Source organism: Podarcis filfolensis (assembly GCF_964270895.1).
Source record: "Podarcis filfolensis genome assembly, chromosome: 13".
NCBI classification, from domain to species: Eukaryota; Metazoa; Chordata; class Lepidosauria; order Squamata; family Lacertidae; genus Podarcis; species Podarcis filfolensis.
In genome coordinates, this window is record NC_139615.1 from 13,551,630 (window position 1) to 13,572,858 (window position 21,229).

The 21,229-nt window shown below is 41.7% G+C and overlaps 1 protein-coding gene across 4 annotated transcripts in view; it reads right to left on the reverse strand.

Moving 5' to 3' along the window:
* LOC310748459 (C-type lectin-like) overlaps positions 1-21,229 on the reverse strand; it is a 72,167-nt gene that overhangs the window by 4,036 nt on the left and 46,902 nt on the right. For 2 of the 4 annotated variants that reach the window (XM_083584279.1, XM_083584281.1), the window contains exons 2-3: positions 1,216-1,296; positions 905-996 (exon numbers count right to left, since the gene is read on the reverse strand). In XM_083584279.1, the coding sequence (XP_083440405.1) occupies positions 905-996; positions 1,216-1,282 (159 nt within the window). In that variant the 5' untranslated portion in view covers positions 1,283-1,296. Of the gene's footprint in view, positions 1-904; positions 997-1,215; positions 1,297-3,803; positions 3,824-3,949; positions 4,008-21,229 lie in introns of those variants that run through there. The other 2 variants (XM_083584280.1, XM_083584282.1) reach the window with 2 other exon arrangements.

Consider the following 21,229-nt stretch of genomic DNA (forward strand, 5'->3'; position numbering starts at 1 on the left):
CGCCATCACCTTCCCCCAAATCGAAGGGTAGTCCGGTAAAGGATTCCGGGGGGCGTTGCCCTGTTCAAAGCCTATGGAGGTGTGGGCCTAAGGCACGCCCCCGAGCGGTGACCCCGGGTGAGCTCCTAGTTGATGTACATCAGCAGGACTCCCCTTACTGGCGGTTAACCCTTGGTGGTCTTCAAGCAATCAGGCTGAAGCCGGTTAGTCGATAGGACCAATGCCTAAGCCAATACTGCTCAATTCCTGCAATCAATAAAGTTGTGGCCTTTTTCGCCCGTTAAGAAGAAGAAAAAGAGTTTGGATCTGATATCCCACTTTATCACTACCCTTCAGGAGTTTCAAAGCGGCTAACATTCTCCTTTCCCTTCCTCCCCCACAACAAACACTCTGTGAGGTGAGTGAGGCTGAGGAGCGGAGACGCGAACCCAGTTCCCCAGATTACGAGACTACCACTCTTAACCACTACACCACACTGGCTCTCAATTAACCTTAAACACTGTGTCTTGTGTCTTATTTTCCAAGGGGGCAGGCGGGTGCTCACCAGGCAAATCCCTTTGGAAGTCACAGGAAGCTAAGTGACCTCTGGTAATATCTGAGTCTATTCACAAATATGCATGTTGAGCACAGGTGGAGGGTCAAAACAAACACTTCAATAAGCCCAAGTTTGCATTTTCCAAATGATCTCTACAGATGCCAGACCCCCCTTTTTTTTAGCCCACATGCCTTTTCCTAAAACTGCACACTATTGTTCTTTTCATGCACAGATGACTTGCTTCTTCTCCTGGGTTGGTAAACTACTTCACCTTATCATAACAAATCAAATCTCTTTTGTTGAGTCCAAGTTGCTTCTCATGTACTTTCACATAACATTATGCTTTCGTAGGAGAGGGATGTGCCTTACCTCAGCATCTTCCCATGACATCTTAAAATCAAAATAAGCATAGCAGTTGCCCTGGTTTTGCATCCAGTCCCTGGGACATGAGCTGGTCTTTGCTGTATGGAGAAAGAAGGAAGAAAAGAAAGAATACAAAAAGAACTAAGAGGTTTGCTCTTTAGCTATGTCATTGGTGATTCCATGAGGAAAACACAGAATATTTTAAAACCTTGCCCTTTTGTCCCAATAGGATTAGCTGGGCTGCTGTCCATTCAAAATCTAAGGAGTGACTGCTTAGCCCTATGTAAGACTTCTGGGTGATTTGGTATAATGCTCACCTCCTGGGAAAGAACTGGAGACCAGAATTCCAAGAAGGTAAAGGCTGAACTTGGTGATGAATCCCATCTTCCTTTGTTTACCTTTGGAAAAGAGTAATGTACCATGAATTCAAGAGGTGCATTCATGGAATGTCATTGATCCAGGGTGGTGATTAAAGGGAGGGGAAAGTATTTTTCTGTGTTTAAAATAACAATTATCTTTTATTTGAACTTTTATTTGAAGATTGGAGGAAGAAGAAAGAATTTAAAGTTTCAAATTGTCAGGGTTGATGAATCATACACACTAATGGGACTTCCATACTAGGAATTTAAATGTGGAATTGCCATTCTTTGCCTGGTAAAAGTGGAGTCAACTGTAAAAGTGGAGCTGTTGAAATGTAGAAAGCTTTATAGAGAAAGGTTGGAGACCATTGAGCAGGTGACTGTAAAACCATCCAGCTGGAAGCACCTTAAGTATTGATGAGAAACAACAGCGCTGCTTTCTGGTATCTGTTTTCTGTATGGCAGGGGTGGCCAACTCCCAAGAGACTGCAATCTACTCACAGAGTTAAAAACTGGCCGTGATCTACCCCCCCTTGGGGGGGTTTAGATCAAAGTTGTTGAGCTTCTTTGGAAGGAGCCAGTGATCTACCACAGACATCCAGTGAGCTACCGGTAGATCACAATCTACCTGTTGGACGTGCCTGCTATATGGAAAACGATTTACTCCCAAGCAAATGTGATGATTCAAAATCAGGGTTGTTTCAATCTACTTTCTGCATTGTCCAGGCAGCTACACGTAAACAAACGGTTTTGCATATTCCTTATGTCAGAGGTATGTCATGTGGCCCTTTTAGAGGGTGTTGGACTGGAACTATCATCATTCTCAACCATTAGACATACTTTCTGGGGCTGATGGGAGTTGGAGTCCAGCAATATTTTGAGGTCTCTGGATTTCCCACCCCCTCCTAATGTAAACTCCAGGATGTCAGCAAGAGTTGTAATTTGAACACACACACCTCTCTTTCTCAAACAATCTTCATCTATTTGGCAGTAATCTAAGCAATCTGGATGTAGTGGGGATCTCCCCTGGATTTGAGTGCATTGGTCTCTTTCTTTTTAAAAAAATGCTTCTCCCTCTCAAAGTCTCCTAGTCATTCCTATCTTCTGAGCATCTATCCTCCTCCTCCCTTTCCAAACCAGCCTCAGAAACAGTGTCTAGTTTAATGTAAAATGCAGGGGGCTTTAGTCCCATTGCTTCCTGAACTGTAGTAACTGTGTAAATTAAGATTTTATATAGTGCAAACAAATAGGAATCCCCATTAATACTTCATCCCTTCTTGCAGCCATAAGTTATGAGAGAGAAGAGCACACCTCCTCTGTAAGAGTATCCTGTAAGAATAGTAATGTACAGTATTGCTCTCAATCACACCATCAACTCATCTTTTTTTGCATATCTAGCAAAGCAAATAATCATGTTTGAGAAAGTTTGATGTCGTGTGTGTTTATTTCCTGTGGCTTCAACCTGTGATTGGTTGCCTCCTAAATTTGATGGATAGGACATTGGAAAATTCTGCGCCTGTATTGGTTGAGGCACTATTTGGTGATGGTGCCTCTCCTCTGGCAGAGGAGGGTTTGGCTGGAAAATGGCATGGCTAGTTTGGCTGGTATGGGGTAGCCCATTAGCATTATCCATCCAAACAAGGAGATATGGAGGGGCAGAGGCAGGACAGAGGCGGCCTTGCATGTGCTGAATAAAAATCACTGGAATTATCAGGGTGTTTCCCTCCCCCCTCTTTACCGATCTTACACAGCTGGAGAAATTCAGTGGGAAATTCAACTGTGTTGAAAAATTCAAAGAGGAACAAATTTCAAAGGGTGGCTGTGTTTCAGCTCTCATATTGTTTCAAATACTGCAAATTCAATAAGTTTCTCTTTAAATGGAAACTGAACTGAATTTCTCTCCATCCCCAACCTCAATTCCAACTTACCCAGGTTCAGTCCTGTTGAGGTGATGGATTCCTCTTTCTACAGGCAAGTCTGTCTCCCAAGCTGGCTGCCTTAATTCTTATATGGAGCTTAGTCAGGTCAGAGGCAGGTGGAAAGGAGGAAGGAATGTTTAAAATTGGGGCTTGGCACGGTCTAGATTTAAGAAGAAAATGGGAATGACTGAGGGGAGCTAAATTCCTCCCTCCACTTTGCCTCCTCGTGCTATTTACCGTATTTTTCGCTCTATAAGACACACCAGACCACAAGACGCACCTAGTTTTTGGAGGAGGAAAACAAGAAAAAATATCTTCTGAATCCCAGAAGCAATTCCTCTTGCTGTTCTGGCTTCTTGGATAGCTGCGCAGCCTGCATTCGCTCCATAAGACGGACACACATTCCCCCTTACTTTTTAGGAGGGAAAAAGTCAGTCTTATAGAGCAAAAAATACGGTAATTTTCCCCTCTTTGGCTCAACTGGAATATAAGTAACTGTGGTGATGGAGGGTGGGGAGCTTAAACTGGGGAGTGTTCTACTTCTTCTTCTACTACACCCATGCCCTTGCTTTCTTCTCCTCAACTTCTCAACCCACAAACCCACATAGTATATGTATACTTACTTACCTGCGAGAACTGAATGAGACTTTGATGGAAGAAGGATGTGGACAGATATGTGGGTATAGGGTTTAATGCTAGTGAGAGCCCCCAATACAAAATATAAATCAGTAGCCATAGCATCAGAAGTGAGTTTGTGATTGTCTCCAACTTACCCACGTTTCGTCCTGTGAGGTGATGGATATCGCGTTATGCACTGGCAAGTTTGTCCCTGAAGCTGCTGCCTCGATTCTTATATAGATCTTGGTGAAGTTGGGGGTTGGGGCAGGGAAGGGGGAAGGATGAAAGTTCAATCACTTGCCATATGTTGAGTAGATATGGATAGGAGAAATATGTTTCAATTTCCCTGAAATTCCCACAATTAGTCCATTCACTATACAGTTAGGTTTCTGGTAATGGGTTGGAAAGCAAATACCCTAAATAAAATAAGAACACATAATTGACATCAGATAATGCATCTACCATCTGGGGCTTAGTCCATATCTAGGTGGAGTACTTTTTCGATATGTTTGATTTTAAAATGAAAGGGGAACAGAGTGCACGTTTTGCTCAAGGGCACAGACTTCGCATTGTTGATACCCAACAAGAATGGCCAGCTTCCTTCAAAATGGAGTGTTTACATTGGAACATTTCCCAGTATCCTCTGCTACATGAAGGGATTCCATGATAGGCAAATCCACGTGGCAAAGATTTAATGAAGCCACAACTGTGAAAATAGCTTCTATAAATTCAAACTAGTTTCCTTTTTTAATCTACATTTAAAAATGGAACTTGGTGAAGTCCATTTTTTCCATGAAAATGAAAGATGATTTCTTTCATTCTTTCAGGGAGAACTGAGATCTCAATCTCTTTGCTGCCCATGCTCTTTTGCTTTAGGTTTTCCTCCTCCCTGGTTCAATTCCAGGATTTCCAGGATTGTTTTTAAATATGCTGTAAGCCGCCCAGAGTGGCTGGGTTGTTGATGTTGCTGTTGTTGTTGTGGCTGGGAGAAAATCTAGACAGGGATAAGGGTGGGTTTCAGCTCTCATCACTAGCATCCAGTTTACTCAATTATTTATTATTTGTTGAAATTATATACTGCCTAATACCCAGAGGTCTCAGGGTGGTTCACATAAAAAGATCACAGTATATATATATATGCCATAGCTCAATAATACCTCCCCCCAAAGAGCCACATACCCAAGGGTATGGTATGGGATGTTGATCAGGTCAACCAAAGGCCTGGTTAAAAGCGAATGTTTTTGCCTGGCACTTAAAGGTTTTTAATGAAAGCGCTAGGTAAACTTCCCTGGGGAGAGCATTCCATAGATGGGGAGCCACTGCAGAGAAGGCCTGTTCTCATGTTGCCACCCTCCAGTCCTCTTGAGGAGGTGACACACGAAGGAGGGCCTCAGAAGATGATCTCATGTTCATATGGAAAGAGGCTGTTCTATCACTAGAATATTATGGAAAGAGGTGGAACCTACTACTAGAGTATTGTGTAGATAGCCCCTGGTATCTGCTACTAAACCTCTGTGGCCGCTGTATTTTTCTGGTGACAGCAATTTCCTCACACACAACCCCTCACAGCACTTGGGTGCTTATGGAAAAAAGACATCCACCAGGGCAGAGATAGGAGTTTTGTTTGTTTGTTTGTTTGTTTTGAAGAGCATCTAGCATGGGTGTAAGTAGGGAAGCATCTGAATATCTGAATATCTCTTTTACAGGAACAGAGAAAATATTCTCACAGCATCCAGAAGTCTGAGTTTAAATATGTATGTCCACTGTCAGATTATTTAAATTACACTTGATGCTTTGCATGTTTGTATGGGGATTTTTTTTCTTAACACACACACACACACACACACACACACACACACACCACACGTCTTTTGCATATAAAGTTTAATTCAGACTTTTCACAATACAATAAAAAGAAACTATTCAAAACAGAAAAGGATAAAAAGAAAAGAATGAAACAAAATAAGAAAAAGAGCCAGATGAATATAAAGTTCTCTCTCACATATATCCTAACTTTGAGCAATGAAATTTGTTTAAAAGATACATTTATTATGTAGGAACTGTATAATTATGGTCTTCCTGGGATCAAGGTCATGTCCCACCAACTTCTAATTTATTTTGGTAAGCAGAATGGTTAACTAGCACAAATTAACAAGAGCTCAAATGATTTTGATGTCCTATTTTTCAATCACTCGGCTGCTACTCCATTTTCAATCCTGCTGCAAATTGCTTCCGCATAACATTCCATTTGGACAACACCCTGGTGAAGCAGACCCCTGTAAGTAACAGTATTTATAGCCTCAGCCTAATGTGTAGCGATTAGCGTGTTGTCCTAGGCGCTGGAAAACTACGGTTCAAATCCCCATTCAGCCATGGGTCAGATGCCATCTCTCAATCTAAGCTTCTTCACAGAGTTGTTGAGAAAACAATAGCAAGAGAGGGAGAATTATGTCCTCCTTGGATGGCATAGAAGACGGAATATAAAAACAAAGGAAATAACATCTCCTTGCCACAAATTAAGGTCTCTGACTAACGGCATCTCTTTCACCCTCTCAATTATGGCCATCCTTCTTCCTTACTAACCTCTCTTTACTGTTCATCTCAGGTCTAAGTATAATGATGTAGATTTTGGGGAGGAAGATGCAACCCAATAAGCCAGCAGTAGAGGCCAAGATGGAGAAGATCTCCACAGCCACCATGTATTTCCCTTTGGTGCTCAGATAAGTGGGGACAAAGGACAGCCAAACACTGCAGAAGACCAGCATGCTGAAGGTAATCAACTTGGCTTCATTGAAAGTATTAGGCAACCTCCTGGCAAAGAAAGCCACAGAGAAGCTCACAATGGCCAAAAGACCCATGTAGCCGAGAATAAGGTGGAACATGATGTCGGAGCCTTCATTGCACTGCACTATGATCTGCCCATCCTGGGAGTGCAGGTCAAACTCTGGGAATGGGGGAGAGGATGCCAGCCACCCAAGACAGATGCCAGCTTGAATGAGAGAGCAGAAGCTGATAAGGGATCCTGCCAGCCTCTTCCCAAGCCATTTCCTCAGGCTGTTCCCAGGCTTGGTCACCATGAATGCCAAAACCACAGTGAGGGTTTTGGCTAACACACAAGCAACAGCAATGGAGAAGACGATGCCAAAGACGGTTTGCCTCAAGACACAGGTCACCTTTGTAGGCCTGCCAATGAATAAGAAGGAGCAGAGAAAGCAGAGAAGCAGAGAAGAGAGCAAGGTGCAGGTGATGCCCCAGTTGTTGGCTTTGACAATGGGAGTGTTCCAGTGCAGACCGAAGGTCCCCATCACAACAAGTGTGACCAGGGAAAGCAAGAGAGCCAAGGAGGCCAGAATTGCCCCCAAGGGCTCCTCATAGGATAGGTAGCTTATTTTTTTTGGAATACATTGGTCCTGAAAGGCATTTGGGTAGTGATCATCTTGGCATTTCTCACAGTGATCTGCATCTGAAAGTGAGAAGCATGCTTTTAGCATTTCTTGAAGCAATAATTATTAATATTATTGATACTGTCTATTATGCGGTACACAAAACATATTACTGAGCTGATGAACCAAAGCCTAATTTTTCAACTAAGTGATGGTTCCTCCATGAGCATATCAACTGTACTAATCAATCCATTCATATTTATTTGTCATGGTTGCAGTACACTGATTGATTTCAGTGTTTTCCCCTTAAACATGTCTATCTCTGCATCCAGGCGCATGTCTTTGCATTTCAAGGCTTGCAACCCAAGTGTTTCTATTTTACACTTTCCGTAATTGAGTTTGGGAGTGGATGAAACAGCCAGGTCGCCTGTCATTTGCTCACTGGGAAAATCAATATAGTGGTACCTCGGGTTACATACGCTTCAGGTTACATACACTTCAGGTTAAAGACTCCGCTAACCCAGAAATAGTGCTTCAGGTTAAGAACTTTGCTTCAGGATGAGAACAGAAATTGTGCTCCGGTGGCGCAGCGGCAGCAGGAGGCCCCATTAGCTAAAGTGGTGCTTCAGGTTAAGAACAGTTTCAGGTTAAGAACGGACCTCCGGAACGAATTAAGTACTTAACCCGAGGTACCACTGTATTTGACAAGAAATAACTTTTCCTAAGGACTGAAACTGTGTGGATACAATAGAGAAAATTGTTCCCTAGTTGTTAATCACAGAAGATAAAAATCTGTTGGCTGCAGGTTCAATGCTGACAAAAAGGGAATCTATGGAGTGCAATCCTAATGATTTCTTCCCAGATGTATGTCATCCTGATTTCAATGGTGGTTACCCCCATGTGGATGTTATTTCACACAATATACTCTTGAATGGCTATCCAAAGGGGAGGAGAGAGGAAAGGACAATATGTATCAGTAACATATAAACACATGTGCTTGGCATCTATGACAGAAAATAAGCAGACATAATAAGACTAAGAAATGAATGTCGAAGTTGGATAGGAAGAATACCAGTTGACTCGGGCTCCTTCACTTACCCTTCTGGACTGAAATCCTCCCTTTAGGGCACTGAACGCAGTCATAGCAACAGATTTGCTTTCCCTGCTGGGCAAACATACTCTGTCCAGGGTGGCAGCTCTCAACACAGGTGGAAATGGGCAGGATCTAGTGGTATTGACAAGGAAGGGATTTTGAATGGAATAAGCTTGCTTCTCTACATAAATCTTATTGCCATCTATGTCTGCTTTGCAGCAGAAAGGTCACAGGACTGAAATTAGAGGATGGCTGTCAAGCATTTGCTCCCTGGGCAAGCATCAGGCCCCCTGATAAAGATGCTTTGTGCTGTCACTTAACCATTTGGCCAGCCCAGCACATGTCTGAATGGCAAAGAGAAGCTTGTGCCAACCTTCTCCCTCTTGATCGATTGTTTCCTCATAACCCAATGCTGATTCCCTCCTGGAGGGAGAGGAGAGCTGAAATAAGGAGCCGGCAGCAGATGCTGCTTCTCCTTCTTACCAAATGTACTTGAACTTTCAGATTAATATATACAATGCAGGTAGGTGCTACTTACATTGCTAATACATCTTACATAGATTTTAATCTATGATAAATACTGTTACAGACTGACAGCAGCACAGCAGAACATTCCTGCTGCTTTGTTTAGATTGCTCATAATTGCCATAGCTGTAGAAATTTACATAACTATTCCCTCTTATAATATGTGTGTGTTTTTGCGGGGGGGCATTGGGTTTTTTATTTTCATTATGTATTATGTATGTATTCTTTATGTATTTTGTGGTTTTATATGTTGATTTTATTCTGTGAACTGCCCTGAGACCTCCAGTTATATGGCAGTGTATAAACTCATTCATTCATTCATTCATTCATTCATTCATTCATTCCATCAATCAATCAATCAATCAATCAATCAAGCAATCAATTTCATCTGGCATATGACAGCACTGCATACTATAGCCTTCTGAGCATCAGCCCTTTCCTTAGCCTTTTGGATGCTTTCATCCCACACTTTATGGCCAAGCCTGCATGGAGTTTGGCCTCACCAACAGCCTGATGGAGACCAACATCGTGGGACAGGATATCACCGGCACTCCATCCATCAACATTAGTGACCACACACTTCATGTGGTAGATGATTTTCTTTCTACCTGGCTCCACATGGTGGGACAGAGTCTGAAACAAAGATTGTTGCCAACAACGCATTTTGGAACACAACAGTCCCTTTTCAAGAGCTTTAAACACTTGCCAATTCCTCACTCAGAAAGACCTTGTTCTTAACCCTAAGCTCCCAATTAGCTTCAAACTAGTTCTGGATCAACAAATTTGAACAAAGTAACAAAGATAGTATTTGATCACTGAGTACTAGAGCTTTCCTCCTCACACTTCTCCTTTGTAGCCATCTGTGTTTTCCTGGATCCCCTGATCTTCTCATTAAAGATGATGATGGATGGTGATTAAAAGAAGAAATAGTCCCACCCACCTGATTGAACTTGGGATTCCATGCAATGGCACTTCCATCCACTGTGAACTCTTTTCCTGGGGGGCCCTGAGGGTCCACCCTCCCCACTTGGACTCTCTGGAAGGTCTCATTGGGATATGTGACCAAGTTGAGGAGATCATAGCCACCTGCCTGCTGCCCCTTCTCCTCCAAAGAGATTTCTTCCCCAGCACTGTTGTTGAAGTGGATGTTCTTCAGGAAGGAGTGAAGCTAGATTGCAGGAGAAAAAATACACAAACATTGTCTGCTAATATGCTCTCTCTTTTTCATTTGGCAGGTGGACCTTTGGCTTTTTACTACCCTTCATCAGTATGTTATAGGACACTGAAATCTGCCTTACTGTGAGTGAAATCATTGCTCTATATAGCCCAGTCATTTCTACACAGGTTGTTATTGGCTCTCTAGGGTTTCAGAGTCTTTCCAAGCATGATCTTGAGATGCTGGGGGTTGAACATGGGACCTTCTGAATGAAAGCAGATGTTCTGCCATTGAGCTGTAAGCCTTTCCAGTTCCAATACTAAGAGACATGACTTGGTATGCTTTTCGACTTGCCATGGATTCTGGGTAATTCAAAAACCTCCTCCATTAACACCTGAAACTGCCTTGTGCTGAGTCAAACCATTGTTCTCTGTAGCCCAGAACTGTCTACTCTGAATTGCCACAGTTCTATTCGGAATACATCCAAGGTTTCAACCCAGTTCTTATAACAGAGGACACCCCTCTCCCTTGTGCAGCCCCAAGCAGGAGAATCCTGGATGGATTAATTTAAAGAGCTTTGAATGTGTAGCTTCCAAAGCATGTGGCCTTTAACTGAGATCAAGTCCCTCCCAATGATAGAGCTCAACACTGAAAATCCCCAGGACTTCCGGGGGCGGCGCGAACGGTAATGGCGGTCTCCTTCCACTGGTGAAGGGGAAGCTCCGCAGAAACGGGTCGTCCGCTACGGCAAAGCGGAGACCCTCGTTAGAAACCCACAGGTGGGGATAGCCTGTGGTCGTGGGACTCGGCGGGCGCCTGTAACGCTCCTCTGCTACGTGAAGGGACCCCGTAAGGAGCTCCGGATCGTGTCGGGGGTGGCGCGGCGCTGTGAGTCGATCGCTCTTTTTGCGGAGTGATGCCGCTAAGCTGCTGCCGGTGAGCGCTGACCCTTTTCCTGGGAACTATTCGGCCATAAACTTCAACCCGTAAGTAGGGGACTTTATTTGGCATTAAGAAGACAAATTTAAGAATTTGGCATACAAGCGGGAGACGCAACCAGGAAGTCCGTCTCCCGGTTTTTGCTGTAAGAACAAAGCAAAGACTTTTAAAAAACCCAAGCCCCGGACTTTGGGATTAACAAGTTACAAACTCTCACACCAAGATAAAAGACCCCCTCTCAACTTTTTAGAGAGGGGAGGAGGGGTGAAAAATCAGCTTTTCCTGTTGTCTTTCTGAACTTTGGGACTGGAAAATACTGAATCCTGGTTACTGAACTGCCAGGGTGCGGACTTTGAAGGCTACTTTGGAACTGTTACTTAATATCTCGCACGTTGCTGGGACAGCTTGTTTCTGCTAAAGAGTAACCCTGTGGGAATTTAAGGAATTTATGAGGAGTCTGAAGGTTTTTTGCAAATTGGATACTGTTTAACACCAAGATACTGTTTAACACTAAGAGGGAACTTCTTAACTTTTATGAACTGCGACATTTTGAGTCTCTTAGATTACAGTATCCCTCTAGTGGAACAACCTAGTCTGACAACTTACTGGGGGAATTTTCCATCTGTGTATTTGGGGATTTCCATGAGAAAGACAGACTGTGAGACTGACCTTGACGCATAGATAAGAAAGGGTATGAGTGGAAGGACAAGATCAGCTAAAGCAAAAACACTGCAAACTACTTTAACTTCCCAGCTGCGCAGATCATCTGTCCCCACAATTCCTGCGGCACAACTGGAAGATATAGAACAATCTAGGCCGGAAGGAATGGCCTCAGGAGGGGACTTTACTTCAGTGTTAAATAAAATATTTGAAAAGTTGGAAGGTTTAAGTAAACAAGTCACCGACCAGTCAGCTAAGATAGACCAAAATACGGCAAGCATTAATAATCTGACTCAACAAGTAAATTTAAACGCACAAACTATTGGAAAATTGGTGGAAGACACTACTGCAAATCGTAAAATTGCTGAAGAGGCAAAGCAGAAAGTTGAAGAAGTCCAGGGAGAAATTAAACCTATGCGCAAACGGATAGGGGAACATCAGGCTCTGCTGTCTATGATTGAATTGAAAAATAAGGAAAATAATTTAAGAATCAGATCTGTACCGGAAATTGATAATGAAAATTTAATTGAGTATCTCACGAAAGAATTTGCACAATTTTGGTCCTTGGAAGAAGAAAAGGACTTTAAAATTGTAAGTGCATTCAGACTGGGAAAGGGAGGGAGGAAGATTAGGTCGAGAGACTGTCTAATCTCCCTTAGGACGAGGGAAGAAAGAGACAAAATTCTGAGTGCACACTTTAAGACGCCTTTGGAGATCCAAGAATCAAGGTTGGAAATCTATAAGGACATTCCTAAACATTTGTTGGAGCTCAGAGTGAACTACGGCGATCTGGTGCAACTTTTGAGGAGCAATAGGATTATCTTCAGATGGGAATTCCCCCAAGGGATTTCTTTTACTTTTAGAGGGAAAAAAGTCAGAATTAAATCGGTGGAAGACAAAGACAAATTCTTGAACGACTACGGAGAAAACCTTCAGAAAGGGATTGAAGAGCCAAGCGATTCAGGTTCGGGATCATCAAGCCTAACACCTGCACCTGGGGAACTGAAAGATCCTGAGAAAGACACGCCACTTTTGGGAGCAACAGGAGGAAAATAACATCATCTTAACATGTCTCTGCAATTATTAAGTTGGAACATTCACGGTCTAAATTCCCCGGAAAAAAGGAGGAAAGTTTTTCATTTATTAAAAAAGGAACAATTGGACATAATTTGCTTGCAGGAAACACATGTGATTAGGCTGCACAGAAAAGTGTTAATTAATAAAAAATTGGGCCAAGAATTTATCTCATCAGATAAGGTCAAGAAGAGAGGTGTGGCAATCTATGCAAAAGAAAGCCTATCACCAAAGTTTCTTTTTAAAGATGAACAAGGAAGAATCTTGGCAATAGAAATCCAAACACAAGGAGAGAAATTTTTGATCCTAGGAATTTATGCACCAAATGAGGGGAAATCAGAGTTTTACAAGAAATTGCATGAGACATTGATGGACTACATGGACTATAACAATATTATTATGATGGGAGACATGAATGGAGTGGTTTCTACGAACATGGACAAAGCACAAAGACAGACCATAACGAAAGAGGGCAGACTACCAAAAACTTTTTTTGAACTGACTGACAATATGGACTTGATTGATATTTGGAGGAACAAAAATCCCCTAGGTAGAGAGGGAACTTTCTTTTCTGAAGCCAAAATGACATGGACAAGGATTGACCAAATTTGGACAACTAGAGGCCTGGCACCAAAAATAAAAAAGGTGGAAATCTGCCCAAAAACCTGCTCCGACCATAATGCAGTAAAGATGGAAATGAAACTAACACCTATCGGATCCTTCAGATGGAGGATGAATGACACCTTATTGAGAAACCAAGATACTTTAAGGAAGGCCCAAAAGACTCTGAAAGACTATTTTGAAATAAACATGAGAACGACGGTTGAAAAAAGAACAGTTTGGGACGCAAGCAAAGCGGTTATGAGAGGGTTCTTGATTCAACAGAACGCAATAAAAAAGAGATCTCAAAATGAGAAGAAAGGGAAAATTTTGGAAAAAATAAAACAAGGGGAGAAGAAACTAAGAGTGAAACCAAACTCAAAAGAGACCCTAAGAGAGATTAAGCTATATCAGGTGCAATACATGAAACTGATTAATGAAGAAATAGAGTGGAAAATTAAACAAATGAGACAAAAGACTTTTGAGTCTGCTAATAAATGTGGGAAATTATTGGCGTGGCAATTGAAAAAAAGACAGAAGCTAAATACGATTACAAACCTTGAGATCGATGGAAAAAGCATACAGAACCCGGAGGAGATTAGAAGGTGCTTTCAGAGATATTTTAAACAACTTTATACGCAAGGGCCGCAGAAAGAATCTGAGATAGACCAATTTTTAAGAACCAACGGATTACAAAAAATATCTCCAGAAAACAAATTAGTATTGAATCAGCAAATTACTGAACAAGAAATTGAAGGTGCCATTCAGAATATGCAATTGGGCAAATCTCCAGGACCGGATGGACTAACCTCCAAATACTACAGAACTTTGAAAGATCTTTTAATTCAACCACTAAAGGAGGTGTGTAATGAGATTTTGGAAGGGAAAAGGGCACCCGAATCGTGGAAAGAAGCATATATTACTCTGATACCCAAGACAGAAGCTGAAAAGACACAACTGAAGAACTACCGTCCCATCTCCCTTTTGAATGTGGATTACAAAATTTTTGCAGATATTTTAGCCAGCAGACTTAAAAAAGTATTAGCGGAAGTAATACATAAGGACCAGGCAGGCTTTCTCCCAGGCAGACATCTATCGGATAATACAAGGAACATAATTGACATTTTGGAGTTGTTGCAAAGTAATATCAATACGAAAGCTGTTTTAGTTTTTATTGATGCGGAGAAAGCCTTTGATAATATCTCTTGGAGCTTTATGAAGAAAAATTTGAAGGGGATGGGAGTGGGTCAGGGGTTTGAAAATGGTATAGGAGCAATATATTCAGAACAAAAAGCGAAATTGATTGTAAACAATGTGGTAACTGAAGATTTTATGATAGAAAAAGGAACACGTCAGGGTTGCCCTATCTCTCCATTATTATTTATCTCGGTCCTGGAGGTGCTGCTAAACATGATAAGAGGGGACCGGTTTGTAAAAGGCATTCAGGTCGGAGCCAAACAATATAAATTGAAAGCTTTTGCAGATGACTTGGTCTTAACTTTACAGGAGCCGGAATCTAGTATGAAAAGAGCTTTGGAACTGATTAAAGATTTTGGTCATGTGGCGGGATTTAGATTAAATAGGGTAAAAACTAAAGTATTAGAGAAGAACTTAACTTCAATGGAAAAGGATAGGTTTCAGAACGAAACAGGTCTAACGGTGGTTAAGAAAGTGAAATACCTAGGGATTAACATGACGGCCAAAAATTTGAATTTATTTAAAGAGAACTATGAGAAATGCTGGTCAGAAGTTAAAAAAGATTTAGAAATCTGGTCAAATTTGAAGCTTTCCTTGTTAGGTCGAATTGCAGCTATAAAAATGAATGTATTGCCAAAAATGCTATTTTTGTTCCAATCCTTGCAAATTTTGGACAAGATGGACTGTTTCAAGAGGTGGCAGAGAGATATCTCAAGATTTGTCTGGCAGGGCAAGAAACCTAGAATTAAGTTTAAAATTTTAACTGATGCAAAAGAAAGAGGTGGATTTGCCCTGCCAGACCTTAAATTGTATTATGAATCAGCAGCTTTTTGCTGGCTGAAAGATTGGCTGCTTCTTGAGAACTCAGACATTTTGGATTTGGAAGGTTTCAACAACGTTTTTGGGTGGCATGCATATCTTTGGTACGACAAGGTTAAAGCTCATAAGGCATTTAAAAACCATATTGTCAGAAAATCTTTGTTTAATGTCTGGATAAGATACAAAGACTTGTTGGAAGGTAAAACCCCAAGGTGGTTGTCACCTATGGAAGCTAAGGCTCAGAAAAAGCTCAATATGGAGGCTAAATGGCCAAAATATTGGGAAATCTTGGAACAAGAAGGTGATAGATTGAAATTGCAGAGTTTCGAGAAACTAAAAGACAAGGTGCGAGACTGGCTTCATTATCATCAAATAAGAGAGGCCTATAATTTGGATAGGAAAATTGGCTTCCAGGTGGAGAAATCAAAATTGGAAACAGAACTGTTAGAACCAAAAACTAAGATTCTGTCAAAGATGTATAACTTGCTGTTGAAATGGAACACCCAGGATGAAACGGTCAAATCAGCAATGATTAAATGGGCGCAGGATATAGGTCATAACATTATGTTTGCTGACTGGGAACAGTTGTGGACCACCGGTATGAAATTTACGGCTTGTATTGCCTTAAAGGAGAATATTATGAAAATGATTTACAGGTGGTACATGACCCCAGTCAAGCTTGCAAAAATTTATCACCTGCCTGACAATAAGTGTTGGAAATGTAAAGAAGCTGAGGGAACATTCTTTCACCTTTGGTGGACATGCCCAAGAGTCAAGGCTTACTGGGAAATGATATATAATGAACTCAAGAAGATATTTAAAAGTACATTCCCCAAGAAACCAGAGGCCTTTCTTTTGGGCTTAGTTGGCCAATGGGTGCCAAAGAAAGACAGAACATTCTTTATGTATGCAACAACAGCAGCAAGAATACTTTTAGCCAAATACTGGAAGACACAAGATCTACCCACCGTGGAGGAATGGCAGACGCAACTGATCGAGTATATGGAGATGGCTGAAATGACTGGCAGAATCCGTGACCAGGGAGAAGAACTGATGGAACAGGATTGGAAAAAGTTTAAGGACTACCTACAAAAATACTGCAAAATTTCTGAGTGTCAATAGGATGTGGGAAGTGAAGGCAACAGGGTTTGTGTGATTATGGTCAAATGTGTATGAAAACAAGAATGTTAAAAAAAGATAGGGGGTTAAGAACAGAACACTATTATGTCGTACTATATGGGTACGGACTAAAATAATGGAAAATGGAGACATAATAATTAGAATACAAATTCAATATGGGTTAAACAAGGTTTTGAATTTGCTGAATCTGATTGAATTAAAGTGGAACACAAAAAAGGGGGATGTGAGGAGGTCATGACAGAGGGGTATGGAACTTTATAAATTTAAGAAAGTGAGTACTTCTTCTTCTTTTTTTTTCCTATTTTCTTCTTTTTTCTGATATATATTTTTGCTCTTTTTATATCTTTTCATTCTTCCTTTTTGCTTTTTTTTTTGATGTATTTGTTTTCTATATGAGCTTTATGTATGGAAATGATATACTCTGAAATGATGAATCCTTTGTTTTGTAAAACTTCAATAAATATTTATTAAAAAAAAAAAAAAAACACTGAAAATCCCCAAGGCCTCTCCTCCATGCCAGGGCTCAGCTGTGAAACATATGAACCACTAATAATAACTCCTGTGCTTCTAACACTGAGGAGAGTAGTTGACAGTACCTGCCAGGGCTGAACTTTTTGCTGTCTCCGTTTCTCACCCAGTACTTTCTGTTTGGTTCTTGAGGAATACATGCTATGGAGAGCATGTGCTACCGCATGGACGGCATTGTAGATGGTGTAGCTCTGGCTGGACATTTCCATTTCAAACACGGGTCCAGTGAGTTTCTCCAGCTTCTCCTCCCCAGTGCAGGGTTCCTGAGTTGTGTGAATTAGATTGTGATCTGGGAATGAACAGAGGAATGCACTGGCCCAGAACTGCTGGATGAAATAAAGATTTGGCTGCCATGGATTTATGGTCTGTAGAAAGTCCTGAAACCCTGGAACTGGATTTGAATGGAGTGTGAATGACAAAGTGCCATTGAAGGATATGGAAGGAAATTTGTCTCTAACCAGCACTGCAGTGAAATCCCATTGAGCTGTTGTAATCCACACCCTCTCCAGAGGGTACATAAAGAAAACCTCACAGGAGACTAAAACCAGTCTCAAAGCCTCTAGAGATTGACTGTTTCCGTAGACAAGAATCACATTCATTTGCCTCTGTGTGAGAGCAAACATGATGGGATTCAATTTTTTTAGAAGTAGCTCCTTAGGTAAAAAAAATGTCACTAGTGGGATCACCAGTGTCCAAGAAATACAAAGATTCTTCTGGGAAAGCCTTGGTCTGAGAGTACGAAGGAAGGTTTCTCCACTGTCATCATCTGAAACAAGGAGGCCAATCCAGTTCCACCCAAACTTCCTGAGTAGCCAAACAATGCCATCATACTGAGCTTCTTCACTGGGGACCATTTGGAAGAAGGAAGGGAAGCGCCTTTGGTCACTCAGCCCTGGATCCAAGGAGCCATAGCTGAGCTAAAGGGAAAAGATTTATATTTTTAAGAATTCAAAGACCATCTATTTCTTCAAAGAAAGAATACTTCTCTATTGTTGTGGTTAACCACCTGCTCTTACTTTTCTAAGTATACACCACTGACATTATTACATCTCAGGTTAGGAGAAGTTTCTAAGCAGGAGGCTGCATGCTCCCTTGATTATAAGCTTTGCGGCATGAACAGGTTTGGAAGCATCAGAGATTGAATGAAATCCCGGTGAAATCCCAATTGTAATTGAGATGGCAGTGTAGGCAACACATTGCTAGGAGGCTTTAACACAGTGATAGTACTCATATCAAGTCTAATGTAGGACACAAGTGTAGAAAACATAATGTAATGGGATTAAAAGCTAACCTGGATGCTCTTTTGGGGTTTTCTGTCTATGTCTGCCCTTGTGGTTGTATCTATGTATCTACACACATACCTGTGGAATCTTGTAGGTGTTTAATATATTGGCCATCTGAAGGGAGTTTTGGGAGGTGAGCCCTCCAACGACGGCAATTAATTCATCTTCCCCATTACAGTGGTAATTGGCGTGATTTCGTTGTCCCATGAAAAGAAGAGCAAGAGTGTTCCAACAAGTTCGTGAAGGATTAAAAGCATTCTCATAAAATGTTGATCCCAGTGTGATGTTGGATAAGAATTTGGCATTCTTGTTGATCTCTTGCATGGCAAAGACGAAGGCAAGAACATGCTGGTAGTTTTTCGGGATCACACTGCAAGACAAAGAATGACTGCAAACATGACAGAAAAGAAACTGTGTTGAAGTTTTCATTTTGATTCATGCATGTCTTTCACTTGGATGTTTCAGCCTACAGGAGAATAACATTTTATTCAAACTAATGATACCACAGCAGTCTCCTAAGATATTATGATTAGATGTTCAGTATGTAAATGGTAGATTCAAGGAGATCCATTGTTGTGCTCATAATAATAATAATAATAATAATAATAATAATAATAATAATTTATTTATACCCTGCCCATCTGGCTGAGTCTCCCCAGCCACTCTGGGCAGCTCCCAATCAAGTATTAAAAACAATACAGCGCTAAATATTAAAAACGTCCCTGAACAGGGCTGCCTTCAGATGTCTTTTAAAGATAGGATAGCTACTTATTTCCTTCACATCTGAAGGGAGGGTGTTCCACAGGGTGGGTGCCACCACCGAGAAGGCCCTCTGTCTGGTTCCCTGTAACCCTACTTCTCGCAATGAGGGAATCGCCAGAAGGCCCTTGGCGCTGGATCTCAGTGTCTGGGCTGAACAATGGGGGTGGAGACACTCCTTCAGGTATACAGGACCGAGGCCGTTTAGGGCTTTAAAGGTCAGCACCAACACTTTGAATTGTGCTTGGAAACGTACTGAATGAATTTGTGAGGTTGAATATTGGAAACCCAGAAACAAAAAGCAGTTAACCTGCCAAGTTCAGTCAGGCTCTAATTCTTTCCCCACTTAACTAGGTTCAAAATCACCAACACAGTGGGATTTAATACTGAGTAAATCATTGCATCGAATCCCCATGGCGGGGTGCGCTCCCGTTGTTCGGTCCCAGCGCCTGCCAACCTAGCAGTTCGAAAGCACCCCCGGGTGCAAGTAGATAAATAGGGACCGCTTACTAGCGGGAAGGTAAACGGCGTTTCAGTGTGTGGCTCTGGCTCACAAGATGCAGCTTGTCACGCTGGCCACGTGAACCGGAAGTGTCTGCGGAGAGCGCTGGCCCCTGGCCTCTTGAGTGAGATGGGCGTACAACCCTAGAGTCTGTCAAGACTGGCCCGTACAGGCAGGGGTACCTTTACCTTTACCTTTAAATCATTGCATGTTCCCAACACTCCCTTTGCCTCTTTCTTGTATGCAATGTCCATGCCTACCTCTTGTTCTGCTGCTTTGTCCACCATGAAGTATTCATGGGAATGTGTTCTCAATTCAACCTGGGAAACAACTCTTTAGTATACCAGTGTGCTTTAACACATGTCTTTTTAGCAGCCCTTGAATCTAAGCCTTATAGATATGCTTTCCTTTTTTTAAAAAACCTAAAAACAACTTGGGAAGCAAAACCTTTTTCTTCTTTTTTTATTCAATGGGATTCGCTTCCCATATAATCGTGCGTGGGATTATAGGGTGTGATCACACAACCTTCCATCGGAAATTGCTTATTCCCATGTAAACATGTGTTAAGGAAAGCTCTCCTTGATCCCACATATTTGAGAGGAAGCATCCCATTGGGCTCTGTGGAACTGCCTTTCACGCAAATCCGATTTAAGCTGCAATATGGCTGCAGCCACTTACCTGGGAATAAACATCACTAAGCTCAGTGGTGATTACTTCGAGTAGGTAAGCCTAGATTTGCCCTGTCAGGCTAAAAGCTGATGCATGTTTGGGGTGTGGAGCAAAGCCCATGGAACTGAACAAGGCTTACTTGCAAGAAAATTTTGGCACAGGGATGGGTTGCAACATCTATGGGTTGAAGTAGCTTGAAAACTTCAGCTGGGTTGTGGATGGGGCTCATATGGGCAAAAAGCAGGGGCAATCTAGTAGCCACACTTAAGCACTTTGGAATCCCCATGGATTTCAACAGGATTCGGGCCCTGTACCCACTGAACACAATGAAGGGACTTGTTTTCAAGTTAATGTGTCCCTACTGCTGGGCTTTGCTCTTTGAGGGAAAAGGAGGGAACTGCAGTTTATCAGGCTCAAAATGAAAAGGTGATTTTTTGGTATCATCTAAAAGAATATCAAGTTGTAGGTAGTTCCACTTCAGTGTAGCAATACAGAAACACCACAATTAACTGGGGTGGGGGCAGTAGAATAGCATTTCAAGCAAGTCCAAATTTGTATTGTAGGACTATGAATATGTACTTCTTAATTCTTTTCACATGAATGAATATCTTACTTGAAAGACAACTATGAAAAACATTTTTAACACTGTGGTATAGAGGGATTTGATTAGGTCACATATGGTGCCTTAGACTGATGATGTCGAGTTTATTTCTGCTAACTCAAGTGGTGGGACAAAAATCTGAATGTTCCCTGTGAAGGCTGACAGGAGAACCGAAGACAGAACCCGATGCAGTCGTTTATTTCATCAAGTCATGAGTAATCTGTGGACCCAACAGAAAATTCCCTGTAAATAAGTAACTACTTACTGAGCAGATAATGCAGAGGATTGTGGGTTCTCCATAAATTTCTGCATTTTGAAGTTTGCTAGGGTAATGGATATGAATTCACCGATGATCATGTCTGCTGGAGGACCATATGAATTGGTTTGAATTGTTTTTCTCAATCTGCAAGAGCTCAAATGCTTGCTAGAAGAACAATGCATCAGCAACAGCAGGAAAAGCAGGTGGCGCACTAACCATTCTTGGGCTGAACTGGAAGCCATCATGTT